We start from the raw sequence: 16843 nt of genomic DNA, 5'->3' as shown, positions 1-16843 counted from the left end.
GCCATAATAATCAAATTCAACCCTTACACGCATCTGCCAAAGATATAGTAGGATACTTACTACAATTGCAAAAGTCAAATCTAGCTTTCTCTTCAATAAAGATACATCTTACCGCAATTTCAGCCTACCTGCAAATTACGCACTCAACTTCATTATTTAGGATACCAGTCATAAAAGCATTTATGGAAGGCCTAAAAAGAATTATACCACCACCAGTTCCTTCATGGAACCTCAACATTGTCTTAACACGACTCATGGGTCCACCTTTTGAGCCCATGCACTCTTGTGAAATGCAATACTTAACATGGAAAGTTGCATTTTTGATTGCCATCACATCTCTAAGAAGAGTGAGTGAAATTCAAGCATTTACCATACAAGAACCATTTATTCAAATACACAAGCATAAAGTAGTTCTACGGACAAATCCCAAATTTTACCAAAAGTGATCTCACCGTTCCACTTGAATCAAACGGTAGAATTACCAGTGTTCTTCTCACAGCCAGATTCTGTAGCTGAAAGAGCACTGCATACATTAGACATCAAAAGAGCGCTAATGTACTACATTGACAGAACAAAACTAATTCGAAAAACAAAACAACTATTTATTGCTTTCCAAAAACCTCATACAGGGAATCCAATTTCTAAACAAGACATTGCTAGATGGATAGTTAAGTGTATTCAAACCTGCTATCTTAAAGCAAAGAGAGAGCTGCCTATTACACCAAAGGCACACTCAACCAGAAAAAAAGGTGCTACCATGGCCTTTCTAGGAAATATTCCAATGAACGAAATATGTAAGGCAGCAACATGGTCTACGCCTCATACATTTACCAAACAGTACTGTGTAGATGTGTTAACTGCACAACAGGCCACAGTAGGTCAAGCTGTACTACGAACATTATTCCAAACAACTTCAACTCATACAGGCTGAACCACCGCTTTTGGGGTGATAACTGCTTACTAGTCTATGCACAGCATGTGTATCTGCAGCTACACATGCCATCAAACGGAAAATGTCACTTACCCATTGTACATCTGTTCGTGGCATTAGTCGCTGCAGATTCACATGCGCCCACCCGCCTCCCCGGGAGCCTGTAGCCGTTTAGAAGTTGATCTTGAACATTTGTAAGTTTGTAAATATATTACTTTAAACTTCATTATGTACATACGTATTCACTCCATTGCATGGGCACTATGACTAGCATACACAACTCCTACCTCACCCTCTGCGGGGAAAACAATCTAAGATGGAGTCGACGCCCATGCGCAATGGAGTCGAAATGGGAGGAGTCCCTCGGTCTCGTGACTCGAAAAAAGACTTCTTCGAAGAAAAACAACTTGTAACACTCCGAGCCCAACACCAGATGGCGGGATGTGCACAGCATGTGAATCTGCAGCGACTAATGCCACGAACAGATGTACACTGGGTAAGTGACATTTTCCATATGTTTCAATTTGGCAACTTTTGCCTTTCTTACAGGCATGATAGTGTTTTTCTCCAAACAGTCAAAGAGGTTAGAAGTGTATTGGTTGGTTCTTCCATGACTCTGTGCTTCTGGCGCGGGAAGTTGTGGAAAGGAACTGACGTACGCGCGCCGAGACGGCGTCTATATAGACAACCGTGACATCATCTATATAGACAACCGTGACATCATAGACGACTCTGACGACGCACGTGGAGCTGGTCGACACACGCGGATCCGAACGACGCTGTACGACAGCACGCACGCAGGGTACTGCTCACAAAAAACTCCAGATTCGAAGCTGACGCCAGGGAATTCTAAGGTAAGGAATCTGCAGCTAGATAGTCTCTACCAGATACTTCGTTACCGAAGGTAAGTAACTTGTTCTTCCTGAACATGTGTGTAAGTCTCTGGAGCTTCTTAATAGCTATAACTTAGTTAAGCTAGAGCACATTACAGACCTTTTCAAATAAGGAGCCTTAATAATAGCTAAAGTGGTAACGAGAAAACATCCAAAGTTTATTTCAAAGGTGGTTTTGCCTTTTCATGTCAACCAATTATGATGATCCTTTTTCCAGCAAACAAACATTGCTCTACTAAGGTCTACATACATTAAATGTCGGAATGGCTATGCTTTACTGTGGCAAAAACAAAAGAAATTAGAAAAACAGTACCATTTGTGTGAAGTACCTCAAACTACAGGAAATGCTTTTGCTAATGCTAGATGGATTGCTCAAACAATCCAAACGTATTATTCATTAGAGAACAAAAACCATGGCACAAAACCTAGGGCACATGCTACAAGAACACATTCCTCTACATGGCTCTATAGAACGTAAGTCTCAAAAGAAAGTTGTTTGTGTTACAATAATTGTATACCATTATTCTTAGTTAAAACCTACTAAATTTGGGGAGCTAATACTATGAATATAATCCATGAACAGCATGCGCAGCTAGAAGAGGTTCACATTGCAAAAGAAACTAGTACTTAAGTGTAATTTTAGTTTTACATCCAGAAAATGTATCTAAAATAGAGGCGGTTTTTGGTGTATTGCAGGTTGCGGTTGACATCATAGTGAGTCGTACTGGCTCTTCATGTGGTCGAAACCCAGAGTGCAAAGTTTTATAACTACAATTCTGCACCTATCACTAGGAGGTGGAATAATGTATGTCATTTGAATCTAGAAAGGTTTCAAGCTATTGAAACTAGTATTATTCCAAGAAGCTAGTTTATTGATAAGTAAACCAGTGACTGCTGCCACTCTTATGATTCATGTAAAAATTTACAGATCTTATTAATGAACCTGACATTCTTTTCTCCTTTTAGAAAAGGTGGCCTGGAAGCGGGCCGTGCGAGGCGTGCGAGAAATGTGTGATGTGTGTGAGACAACGCTTTTCAATATACACTGGGTTTGTCGCAAATGTGGATTTGGCGTTTGTCTGGACTGCTATCGTATGAGGAAGAGTCGACCTCGAACAGGTAGGTTCTATTAAAATCACCTTGCTTGGTACTGAAACTTAATCAAAATCATTTGTAAGGTGTGTTCAACTGCATTTTATAGAATAATTCTGTTATATGAAAAATGAACACAGTGGGCACTGAACTGCTATTTTTGTTACTTGGAGCCGAATATTGGGTTCTAGATCAGATCGTCATGGACACGAATGATCTACTTCGATCTTGGCACACATTTAAATAAATACAGCGCTTACTAAAAATATTGGCCTCTTGTCAAACATATTTTCTAGAAAAAAAAGACAGTTCAGAACTTTTGCCTCCTTCACTTTCTGAAACCTTCTTGTCAAATCATAAAATAGGTAGCCTCTTATTAAGCCATGTAAGGGAATTCCTCACCTTAAAACAGCCTGGACTTTCTAGAGTGCAAAAGAGACAGCACTAGCAAGTAACAAATCACTTATTCTTGGAGCCTGCCCTCATGGAAAGATACAGATTTTGAAATGTAGTCTCTAACCTTCTTCCTGGGGAAAATGCCCATGAAACAGACCATTCTGTAAGCGTAAGGCTCCTGGTTGATAGTAGTATAAACATTTCAAGCACTCTTAACAGTACCTTTTTGTTGTTAATAATCAGTTATTTATTTGAAAAAATATATACTTGCACTAATATACCTTTACTATTTTTGGGTTATATTAATTGGCCCTTTACTATTCAATACTGTTTTTATTAGTTTTGTAAACCTGGTGTGATTTATTCTTAATATTTATAGTGCTTAAATTGAAATCCAAAGCAGTGAAACGTCTACTTTTCTTGTGAAAGTGGACAGTTGAACATGGTAAGAGAGCCAACTTGAGAAGAAAAAACAACCCACCTCCCAATTAGGTTCCAATGCTGGAATCCCTACAATGATTATTTAGGCGTCAAGCATAAATGTATACATACAAGAAATATGTTAAACATGATTTTTTTTTATATCTGGGCAAATTAATATTCAATATAATTGTATGTTCGATGGCATGTGTAGCTGTAGATACACATGATGTGCACATCCCGCCATCTAGTGTTGGGCTCGGAGTGTTACAAGTTGTTTTTCTTAGAAGAAGTCTTTTCGAGTCACGAGATCGAGGGACTCCTCCCCTTTCGGCTCCATTGCGCATGGGCGTCGACTCCATCTTAGATTGTTTTCTTTCCGCCATCGGGTTCGGACGTGTTCCTCTTCGCTCCGTGTGTCGGTTCGGAAAGTTAGTTAAATCTCTGAAAATTTGACGGTATTGTTTGCATTCGGTATCGGGTTAGTTACAACAGATCGACACCGAATTCTGAAGAGCTCCGGTGGCCCTTCGGGGTTTCGATTCCGCGGCGGGGATGGTCGGCCCGACCTCGTGCGTCTTCAAGGCTATTGGAACGGACCCCATTCCGCTTCTGCCCTGAATGTCACAACAAGTATCCTTACACAGATCAACATCTGGTCTGTAATTTGTGTTTGTCTCCCGAACACAAAGAGGATACCTGCGAGGCCTGTCTGGCGTTTCGGTCGAGGAAAACGCTAAGAGACCGAAGAGCAAGAAGACTACAAATGGCGTCGGCGCCGGGAGGACAACAGCATGTGGAAGAAGAGGAAACCTTCTCCATTGCGGATTTGGACTCGGACGAGGTCGATCCCGAACAGACGCCGAGAACCGTGAGTAAGACGTCACTGCCCAAAACTCATGGAAAATTCACTAAAGCCCAGGGGACGCCACCGCCAACACGCCATGGCTAAACCCGAAAATTAGGTGACTGACCATCGGCACCGAAAAAGGGCACGGATGTGTCGAAGTCATCCGACTCCGGTCGAGATACCGGCACAGAACAGACTCGACACCGGGTCAGAGCACTCTCGACCCCGAGAGAGCGGCACCGAAATTAGTCGGCACCGAGAGATCAGAACACCGAAAGGCAAGAAAGTGTCTTCGGAGCCGAAAAAGACTGTCAAAAAGGTTTCGATACTGAAACATCCGGCCTCAGAGCCGAAACCAAGTTCCTACACAGAGGAACAGGGCCTGTCCTCTCAGATGCAAGGGGACAGATTCGGACAGGAGCTAGAGGCAGGGGAGCCAAATTACACTCAAAGGAGGCTCCACATTCAGAAGGACACAGGGAAAATCAGTACTCTCCCTCCAATCCGAATTAAAAGTAAACTTGCCTTCCAAGAGAAAGACAAGCAACCACAAGCAAAGGTGGCAAAACAAATAACTCCATCACCACAACGCTCACCACAACCATCACCGGTAGCCACTCCACCAATGATGCAGTCTCCAACTCATACGGGAATGAGTCAAGATGATCTTGACGCATCGGATCTTTATGATGCGCCAGTGTCAGAAAACAGTCCCGACAGTTATCCAGCGAGACCGTCACCACCTGAGGACAGTACTGCCTACACACAGGTGGTGTCAAGAGCAGCTGCGTTTCACCATGTCACCCTGCACGCAGAACCAATAGAAGATGACTTTTTGTTTAATACACTGTCGTCCACACATAGCCAGTACCAGAGTCTCCCTATGTTACCGGGAATGCTGAAACATTCAAAGCAAGTGTTTCAAGAGCCTGTGAAAGGCAGGGCCATTACTCCAAGGGTGGAGAAAAAGTACAAACCTCCACCAACAGACCCCGTGTACATCACGCAGCAGTTAACACCGGACTCAGTGGTAGTAGGGGCAGCTCGCAAAAGGGCGAACTCGCACACCTCGGGAGATGCACCACCACCCCACAAGGAAAGTTGCAAGTTCGACGCAGCGGGGAAAAGTGTCGCGGCACAAGCAGCCAACCAATGGGGCATCGCCAATTCACAGGCCTTGCTGGCTAGATATGTTTGGGCTCATTGGGACGAAATGCAACATTTCATAGAACACCTACCCAAAGAGTTCCAAAAGAGGGCCCAACAAGTGGTGGAAGAAGGCCAGAGTATCTCTAACAATCAGATACGGTCAGCAATGGATGCAGCTGACACAGCTGCTAGGACTGTAAATACAGCGGTCACCATACGGAGACACGCATGGCTACGCACCTCAGGATTCAAGCCGGAAATTCAACAAGCGGTGCTGAATATGCCATTTAACGGACAGCAGTTGTTTGGGCCGGAGGTGGACACTGCTATCGAAAAACTTAAAAAGGACACAGATACTGCCAAAGCCATGGGCGCACTCTACATCCCACAGAGCAGAGGCACATTTCGTAAATCACAGTTTAGAGGGGGGTTTCGAGGACAAAACACAGAAACCTCAACCTCACAAACAAGACCCACATACCAGAGCCAGCATCAGAGGGGAAGTTTTCGGGGACAATACAGAGGGGGACAGTTCCCTAAAACTAGAGGGGAAGTTCCAAAGTCCCAAGACCCCGCAAAATAAACAGTGACTTCAGTGTCACAAATCCCCAACACATAACACCAGTGGGGTGGAGACTAACAAATTATTACCAAAACTGGGAGGAAATAACAACAGACACGTGGGTCCTAGCCATTATCCAACATGGTTATTGCATAGAATTTCTACAATTCCCTCCAAATGTCCCTCCGAAAACACACAACATGTCCAAACAACACATGGATCTATTACAACTGGAAGTCCAAGCGTTGTTGCAGAAAGATGCAATAGAATTAGTACCAATTCATCAGAAAGGAAAAGGAGTTTACTCCCTATACTTTCTCATACCCAAAAAAGACAAAACTCTAAGACCTATCCTAAATCTCAGAACATTAAATATTTACATCAAATCAGATCACTTTCACATGGTGACACTGCAAGACGTGATCCCATTGCTCAAACAACAAGACTACATGACAACATTAGACCTCAAGGATGCGTATTTCCATATACCTATACATCCTTCCCACAGAAAGTACCTAAGGTTTGTAATCCAAGGGGTACATTACCAGTTCAAAGTGTTGCCATTCGGAATAACAACAGCGCCAAGAGTTTTTACAAAATGCCTGGCCGTAGTGGCAGCCCATATCAGAAGGCAGCAAATACATGTGTTCCCGTACCTAGACTATTGGTTAATCAAAACCAATACGCAAGAACGGTGTTCATGACACACAAAGTATGTCATAGAAACTCTTCACAAGCTAGGATTCTCACTCAACTACAACAAATCACACCTACAGCAGTGTCAAATACAACAGTACTTAGGAGCAAAAATCAACACAAAAAAAGGGATTGCCACTCCAAGTCCACAAAGGGTACAGACATTCCAAAATGTAATACAGGCCATGCACCCAAAACAAAAGTACCTGGTAAAATTAGTGATGAAGCTACTAGGCATGATGTCCTCATGCATAGCCATTGTCCCAAACGCAAGATTACACATGCAGCCCTTACAACAGTGCCTAGCATCACAATGGTCACAACCACAGGGTCAACTTCAAGATCTAGTGTTGATAGACCACCAAACATACACCTCGCTACAATGGTGGAACACTATAAACTTAGGCAAAGGGCGGCCTTTTCAGGACCCAGTGCCTCAATACATGATCACAACGGATGCTTTCATGATAGGGTGGGGAGCACACCTCAACCAATACAGCATCCAGGGACAATGGGACACTCAGCAGAGACAGCTTCATATAAATCACTTAGAACTACTAGCAGTATTTCTAGCATTGAAAGCATTTCAACCTATAATAACCCACAAACACATTCTTGTCAAAACAGACAACATGACAACAATGTATTATCTGAACAAACAGGGAGGGACACACTCAACACAGTTGTGTCTCTTAGCACAAAAGAATATGGCATTGGGCGATTCACAACAACATTCGCCTAATAGCCCAGTTCATACCAGGAATTCAAAACCAGTTAGCCGACAAACTCTCTCGGGATCACCAACAGATCTACGAATGGGAAATTCATCCCCAAATACTAAAGACTTACTTCCAAAGATGGGGAACACCGCAAATAGACCTATTTGCAACAAAACGCAAAATGTCAAAACTTCGCATCCAGGTACCCACAGGCTCACTCTCAAGGCAATGCGTTATGGATGAGTTGGTCAGGGATATTTGCATACGCTTTTCCCCCTCTCCCACTCCTTCCGTATCTATTAAACAAATTGAGTCAAAACAAACTCAAACTCATACTAATAGCACCAACTTGGGCGCACGACAAGCTTGGTACACAACACTACTAGACCTCTCGGTAGTGCCTCATATCAAACTGCCAAACAGACCAGATCTGTTAACTCAACACAAACAACAGATCAGACACCCGAATCCAGCATCGCTGAATCTAGCAATTTGGCTCCTGAAGTCTTAGAATTCGGACACCTACACTTTACACAAGAATGTATGGAGGTCATAAAACAAGCTAGGAAACCATCCACAAGACATTGCTACGCAAATAAGTGGAAAAGATTTGTTTATTACTGCCATAATAATCAAATTCAACCATTACACGCATCTGCTAAAAACATAGTAAGCTACCTACTACACTTACAAAAGTCCAAGTTAGCTTTTTCATCCATTAAAATACATCTCACTGCAATTTCAGCTTATCTGCAAATTACGCACTCAACTTCATTATTCAGAATCCCAGCCATAAAAGCATTTATGGAGGGTCTGAAAAGGATTATCCCACCAAGAACACCACCAGTTCCTTTGTGGAACCTCAACATCGTATTAACACGACTCATGGGTCCACCTTTTGAACCCATGCATTCATGTGAGATACAGCACTTAACATGGAAAGTAGCATTTCTAATAGCTATCACATCTCTCAGAAGAGTAAGTGAAATACAAGCCTTTACCATACAAGAACCCTTTATTAGAGACACAAACATAAAGTAGTTCTACGAACAAATCCTAAATTCTTACCTAAGGTCATATCACCGTTCCACTTAAATCAAACAGTGGAACTCCCAGTATTCTTTCCAGAACCAGATTCTGTAGCTGAAAGAGCATTACATACATTAGACATCAAAAGGGCACTAATAGATAGAACAAAACAAATTCGCAAAACAAAACAATTGTTTGTTGCTTTCCAAAAACCTCATACAGGGAATCCAATATCCAAACAAGGCATTGCCAGATGGATAGTTAAATGTATTCAAACCTGTTATATAAAAGCAAAAAGAGAACTGCCTATTACACCAAAGGCACACTCAACTAGAAAGAAAGGTGCTACCATAGTCTTTCTAGGAAACATACCAATGACTGAAATCTGTAAGGCAGCCACATGGTCTACGCCTCATACATTTACCAAGCATTAATGCGTGGATGTGTTAACAACACAGCAAGCCACAGTGGGACAAGCAGTATTACGGACATTATTTCAAACAACTTCAACTCCTTTCAGGCTGAACCACCGCTTTTGGGGAGATAACTGCTTACTAGTCTATGCACAGCATGTGTATCTGCAGCTACACATGCCATTGAACGGAAAATGTCACTTACCCAGTGTACATCAGTTCGTGGCATGAGACGCTTCAGATTCACACGCGCCCTCCCACCTCCCCGGGAGCCTGTAGCCGTTTTAAGTTGAGAAAAAATTAGACTTGTACATTTGTAAATTTGTAAATATATCACTTTTAACCACATTATGTACATACATATTTACTCCATTGCATGGGCACTATTACTATATACACAACTCCTACCTCACCCTCTGCGGGGAAAACAATCTAAGATGGAGTAGACGCCCATGCGCAATGGAGCCGAAATGGGAGGAGTCCCTCGATCTCGTGACTCGAAAAGACTTCTTCGAAGAAAAACAACTTGTAACACTCCGAGCCCAACACTAGATGGCGGGATGTGCACAGCATGTGACTCTGCAGTGTCTCATGCCACGAACAGATGTACACTGGGTAAGTGACATTTTCCATCTCTATCACAAGAGGAATGACCTAAATTTACACTTCCTATCAAAATCACGCATACCTACATACTCTCCTCATTCTCACCAGTAAAAAAAAGATTGTAAAAATATAAATGTCCTAATATATATTACTTCCATGCCCCTCCCATGATACGAAAAACAGTAACATAAATTATTACATTTACTACACATAGGTAATTGCCAAACTTTGTTCAAAAACTTTGTATATTCATCACACTTATTATATTGTTGAAAATCGGTCATAATATATTGGTCCCAACTTATGATGAATCGTTCTCCAAGCGTCTATCTCTATTGTATGTATATTGAAAGATTCAAAAAGAGAAGCAGCCAGAAGTCAGAGAGAGCCTACCCTTCGCTGCCAGGCCTTTTCCTCCTTCTGTGCCAAACCTTTTTTTGGGGCTATTTGGGGGTAGTTCACGCATAAGCCCCCATAACTTTTTCTCTACATAAGCTAGCCATGTCAAATGTGTGTTCTTTTTTCCAACATCCTGGGGATTCTTTGTACCCAGAGTTTGTGGGTTCCCCTGGAGGGGACCAAGAAATTATCCAAAATACAGCTAAAATGTTTTTTTTTTTTGGGGGGGGGAAATTTGGAAATAAGTGCTGCAGAAGAAAACCTCTGTTTTACCCCTGCAAATGGCATCAACAAAGGGTTTGCAATGCTAAAATCACCATCTTACCAGCTTTCAAGAACAAGCATACTTGATTCAGAAAACAAAAAAATTCAAAACAGTTTTGGCATTTTACTGGGACATAAACCATTTTTACTATTTGTTGTGCTTTCGGCCTCCTTCCAGTTAGTGACAGAAATGGGTGTGAAACCACTGGTGGATCCTGGATAGCTAAACATTTGTGAAACGTAGACACAATTCTGAATTCAGCAAGGGGTCAATGGTGTAGATCCTTCAATGTTTTCCTATATAAAGTTACTGTTGAAATAAAAAACAATATTGAAATTAAGTTGAAAAAACAGCCATTTCTGTCTGCGTTTTCTTATGTAACTTTTTCCAGCTATGGCAGATTTTTGAAAGCAACAAACTGTTATGCCTGCTGGACCCTTATGATTGCGGGTGTATATAGGACTTGTAGGTTCATCAAGAACCCAAGGTACCCAGAGCCAATTAATGACCCTGACTTTGCAATGGGTTTTTATTGTATATCGGGTACAGCAATTAATTTGGTAAAATATAGTGTGTGGAAAATAGGTATCAAGGAAACCTATGTATTTCCGAAATGGACACAAGATATGGAGTTTAGATGCAGTGGTTATTTACGCATCTCTGAATTAGGGGGTGTTGCCCATAGTAGCATGTGAATTACAGGGCAGTTCTCAAAATGACTTCTTTCTTGCACACTGGCTTATGTTTGGAAGACAAAAATGTAGGGAAAGACAATTAGCAATAATACTTTTATTCTTTGTTCCCAAGTCTCCCAATAAAAATGGTACCTGTGACAGGAAATGCCCCAAAACGCAATGTGAACACATCACATTTCTACATTGAAAACTCATGCTTTTTTTTTTTTACAACACGTCTAATTTTGGGTTTTGGGCTCTAGCTCAGCCGGTACCTAGGTAAACCTACCAAACAAGACGCCTAGGGAAATCCAGAATCGGGTGACTAGTGGGGCTCTCACTGGGTTCTGTCACCCAGAATCCTTTACAAACTTCAAAATTTGGCTAAAGAAACACCTTACCCTCATTTCAGAGATGGAAAGGTCTGGAATCTGAGGGGAGCCACAAACCTACTTCCACTCATCATTCCCATAAGTCTCCTGATAAAAATGGTACATCACTTGCATGGTTAGGCCTAATTGCACGCAACAGGAAACACCCCAAAACGCAACATGGACACATCTCATTTTTACATTAAAAACCACCAGGTTTTTTGCAAAGTGCCTAGTTGTAGGTTTTGGGGTCTAGCTCAGCCGGCACCTAGGGAAACCTACCAAACATGTACATTTTCAAAACCTAGACACATAGGGTAATCCAGGATGGGGTGACTTGTGGGGGTCACACCAGGTTCTGTCACACAGAATCTTTTGCAAACCTCAAAATTCAGGTAAAAAAAATATTCTTACTTTTTGGTGACAGAAAATTCAGGAGTTTGAGGGGAGCCACAAACTTCCTTCCACCCAGCATTTCCCCCAAGTCTCCCACTAAAACTGGTACCTCACTTGTGTGAAGAAGACTAGTGCCCGCGACAGGGAAGGGCCAAAAACATGTAGAAATTGAGTGGCAACCACAGCGAGTCCAAAAGGGCAGATTTTATTCCTAAGCTTTTTAGACTGACTCTGCTTTGGGCCACCTGCACAAGTGGGGCATAATTTTTATCGGTATATATGCGACAATCCTGGGTGGTAGGAATTTTATGCAGATTCCAGAAAGTTCCATCACAGAAATGTAGGAAAATGCATGATTTCAGGCAAAGTTGAAGGTTTGCAGGGCATTTTTTGGTTAAAAAAAAAAAATGGTGTTGGGTGCATGTGGCGCACACCACCCTGGACTTCCCCAGATGTTTAGTTTTCAGATGTCTGGTAGGTTTTTCTAGGTGGCAGTGTTCTCAAGTCAAAAAATTACAGCCACTCACGATTGTAAGTCAGATGATATTGGGAGTTAGCCAAGCTCTATTGGCCCATATGTAAAATCAAAACCCAAAAGAGTAAAATGTCCACTTGCGTGACATTGGGATGAGATTATTTAGTTTGCAGGGGTTGCTTATACTTCCTTCAGTTGGGGTGGGGGGGGGGGCATATCCATGCCCATAGTGTGTAGCTGCCCCTACCCCACTATTTGTTTTTAATTCCCTGGCATCTAGAGGGCTTTCCCTAATTAATTGAGTGTGGGCACGGCCATACCTCTGCCCTCTTGGAAAAAAAAAAAATCTTCCCTGGTATTTAGTGGGCTTTCTTGCGCTCCTTGGGGGCAGATGAGCCTAACAGAAAGAGGCCCATCTTCCCCCATGGGAGACAAAATGCCCAAATTAAATTCCCCCAAAGGGGAGCAACCCTTGGCCAAGGGGTCTCCCTCCCCCCCCCCACCTTTCTCAAAAAACATGCACACACACAATAATCCCTGGTGCCTAGTGGTTTCTGCCCCCAAAGGAGGCAGAAATGGCGAAAAGTAATGCCCCCAAAGGGGAGCGACCCTTGCCCAAGTTGTTATGCGATCTTGCAGCAGGATTGGTCAAAGAGACATCAGAAGAAAGGAAACCCCTTTCCTTTCCCCAATGCCTCTTTGATCGCCCTGATTCCCTTCCCCGGCACTTCTGCTGCCAGGTGGGTGGGGGGAGGGAAGCCGATGGGGTCAGTGCCAGTACGTCATGGTTACGTCCTTGGCACAGCCCAACTGCTGCCGAGGACGTAACTGTTACGTCCGCTGCACCGAAGCAGTTAAAAAAGACCAAAGTAAAGTATGTTTTGCAACATGATTTATTTTTCCCGGGGTTTACATGTTGTGCGTTATTCTGCCATTTAGTGGTTGCAACCAGATTATTTTATTTTGTATTTTTTTATTGTCATGGCTGTTGCCTTCTAACACCATCTGGTTGTATGTCCAACCCATGTAATATCAGACATGTGTCACGAAGTTCATGTGCATGGTCACCATCTAAGGATTTCTTTTTCTGCTATTGGATCTTGATGAAAGATGAGGGAGCTCTGAAAGAATCACAACAATTTGAAGAGTCATCAACAGAAATTTCACAGAAGTACTGGATAAAGACACTGAGGAACACTGGAGCTTTGCAGAATAAATTGGAGATAATTTTTACCAAAAAAACATGGCTGGTACAGTAACATATTGTTGGAGAATGCACAGAAGTGGGGCTGCAAGGAGAAATCCGAATACTTTTTTTAATTCTGCCCCATGTGCCACCACAGATTTGTGCAGAAAGAGTCCCATGAAATCTGCAACCTCCGTCTTTCCAGGGAAAACCTCATCAAGGGATGTGAGGGCTGTGTGGAGTTCCTACTGAAAATTCTAAAGGTGATAGAATTCCTACATCTCTGTCCTGAAGCAGATGTAATGGGCAGATACATTCTGGTGTATGGTCTTCTGTACGGACAAGAGATTTGCTTTATCATTGTGATAAATTCTGATGATGGCCATTTCTTTTGGGACGCCCCCTCCACAACTACATGAATACCATCCATGACTAAGTCTGCGAAAAGCAGTACACCAAACTCTGCAAGGATCACCCGTCCCAGCTGGGTCCACAACAGTCACCAGAGTCCTGTTTCAGAGCTCACTTTAGGGTTAATAACGCAGGAAGGCACCTATCTGGGCTGGTCAGATCAGTGGCTCCCCGGGGTGCTCTGTGACTACACAGGATTATGTATGTTAAACTAATTTTAGATTAGAGCATGGGAATTCCCCCCTCCAAGTGCTCTGCAGAGCTACTAAACCAAGTGCCTCTACTAATTTCCTCCACCTGTGGTCCAGTCGCTCCTCTTCTACTGAGTCAGTGTGAGGGGTTCTCCCCCAAGGTGACCACTCAAATCTTCAGATCCACTACTCACTCAGTCCACAACAGTGCCTCCCCTGCCCCCAAACTACACATGGAAGGAGGAACGACGTGGGTCCTTCTCTGCCCCAAAAGGCCTTGTTCACCTCAACAGCAACACAGTTTGTACGACACTCTGGGCTCTCCTCGGTCGAGCTCTGCTGCTGCTCAGTATCACATTAAGGCTATGCAGATCTCTGAGCTACCGTATTTGCTCCAGACAAGGCTCCGTCCTTCGATATTAATTGTTTATCTGAGGTATCAGGATGCCCCAAAAAGAGTATATTTTTGGTACGTCAGTCCTCCGGTCATCTTGGGGCTACTATTGCAACTGACTTTCGGTCATGTAGCATTAAGATGCTGCAGGATTATATCTAGGACAATGGGGCTAGTAGCTTGTCCGTGCTATCCAACACCTTGACAACCCCACTCCCCAATATGCGTTTACTTACTTTGGATGTGAAACTAAATGGGAGTAAAGGAAGGGACTTGATCAAAACATGTTTAAAGTTAGGAGCTCTACGTGCACAAAGATCTAGTGCCTTCTAAACAGGCCATTGTATGAGGGATAGTCTCTTGCATTATAATTTGCTATCAAAAGGTTAACCGGTCCCTCTCACTTCAGCCCAGGGCTTTCTCTGCTACGGGGCAAGCAGCTACAGGTGCTGTGATTAATGCTTTTATGTCTCAGGGATAATACAATACAGTCATGCACAATTGTATTCAGGTACATTGTCATGGAACAGATGATCATTGTTAGTGATGCGAAATCTTAGCAAAACCAAACACACAGTTTATGTAGGAGAGTACATTTGGGGCATACACATACATCCATGAATCGGTTTGTATCTAGTTAGCAGTTGAGCCAGGAGGCGAACCAGATGTGTCGTCTGTAGAGTGCAGCCCATAGTAGGTCCACCACCATCCCCAGATATTGTAGAACTTACAGGGACATCCCTGCTGCCATATACAGATACCTTTCAGCCATTCATGCATGGTAGGCACCGCGCCCTTTCCCCCCCAATATTTAGCCACGTTTCTTTGTCAACACCAAGCCCAGGACAATAAAAAGAAGCTTAGGGCATGGGACAGCTATTTCACTTGGGATCCCCAGCAACACAAACCTCGATTCTAACGGGAGCGAAACCAATATATCTGAGAGTTGCTGTATAATTGTCCTTCAGTAGGCCTGTATATGAGGGTATTCTTAAAGTGTGTGTAGAAATGATCTAAGCACCTCAGGACACTGTTGCCATAACGGTGTGGAAGCCCTCCCCTTGTTTTGCAGCCTTTGGCAGTCGTGGTATGCCAGGTAGCGTGTCTTAAATAGAACCGATTTAATAGCAGACACGATTTAATAGCCATTTCCAGAAGGTGCATTAGTGGTGCCTCCCAGTCTGTCTTCGAAGCCACCCACTTCTCATTGCCATCAGTCTTGTAGCTTACCCGGTATATCAGGCATATTGTTATTGATATTGATAGTCTTATAAGTGGAGGAGATAGCGACTTTCCTAACTCCTCCATCAGTATTAACCCTTCCAATGGGGCATATTCCAGGGTCTCAGTCCTCTCCAACCCCTCTGCCTGCCACACATGGCATAACTGGGCATATTTCCAAAACTTGGGCGGGTGTTAATTGTATTCCTGCTTCCCAAGAGATAGGTATGATATCCCCATTCTTAACGATATCCCTAACTGTTGTGCGGTCTATGGCGTCCCAGGCCTCAAAGCCCATAGTTTCATCACCCCTTTCAGCTACGTCCCTTTCCATAGAGGTGTTTCTCTGGTAATCTTGAGTGCCCACCCAAGCATCTTGGTGACCCTTTCCAGGCCGCCAGTGCGGCCTGTGTTGCCGTAGGCAGTCTTTGGGAACCCTTTCTGCTGTACAGATAATGTAGGTGGGACCCTTGCACCAGCATTGTGCAGTCGAGATAAAAAGTCATGTGATCTTGCAGAGCAAAGTTCCAGTAACTGATATTTATCAAGTGTGCCGCCCAGTAGTAACCTTAAACAGCCTAGAGAGCTTCCACTATAAGGATTAAGATGCACTATTCTGAAAAACACTCTAAGGTACCTGCCGCGCCCACAGCAGGGTCCTCACGCCCACATGGATTTAGTGAACACTGTAGGAAAGTGCCCATGTTGGCATGGTTAGGCCCATTGGCTACTGCCCTCTGACCCATGTAGTGCCCCTAAATCTAAGATTTTAGGGCTCCACTGAACCTAGCTCACCTAATTCCTGGTGCTCTAGAGAAGAAGAAAGGACTGCTAAGCCGAACCCCCAGCAGTGAAGACTCCAGGCAACTGACTTGGCCCCTGCCCTACCGGCCTGTCTGCAGCTTCAGAAGGCCTGCTAAAAAAAAAAAAAAAAAGCGATGCATCTTGAAGAACCAGCGACCTGTCCAAACCCTCAGAGGACTGCCTACCCACTAGAAGAACAAGAACTCCTGAGGACAGCTGCCCTGTCCAGAAGGCACTCCAAAAGGTGTCCAGAACAGCCCTAGATCCACGAGTCCTGCCCACTCTGCACTCAACGTCAAC

The 16843-nt window shown here is 43.4% G+C and overlaps 1 protein-coding gene across 2 annotated transcripts in view; it reads left to right on the top strand.

Moving 5' to 3' along the window:
- Positions 1-16843, top strand: part of KDM3B (lysine demethylase 3B) — an 892876-nt gene that overhangs the window by 360114 nt on the left and 515919 nt on the right. For both annotated transcript variants that reach the window (XM_069244431.1, XM_069244432.1), the window contains exon 11: positions 2791-2943. In XM_069244431.1, the coding sequence (XP_069100532.1) occupies positions 2791-2943 (153 nt within the window). The remainder of the gene's footprint in view (positions 1-2790; positions 2944-16843) is intronic.

This window comes from Pleurodeles waltl, chromosome 7 (assembly GCF_031143425.1).
Source record: "Pleurodeles waltl isolate 20211129_DDA chromosome 7, aPleWal1.hap1.20221129, whole genome shotgun sequence".
In the NCBI taxonomy this organism is placed as follows: domain Eukaryota; kingdom Metazoa; phylum Chordata; class Amphibia; order Caudata; family Salamandridae; genus Pleurodeles; species Pleurodeles waltl.
The sequence above is the reverse complement of the archived record's forward strand: the minus strand, read 5'-3'. Positions and strand labels throughout refer to the sequence as shown.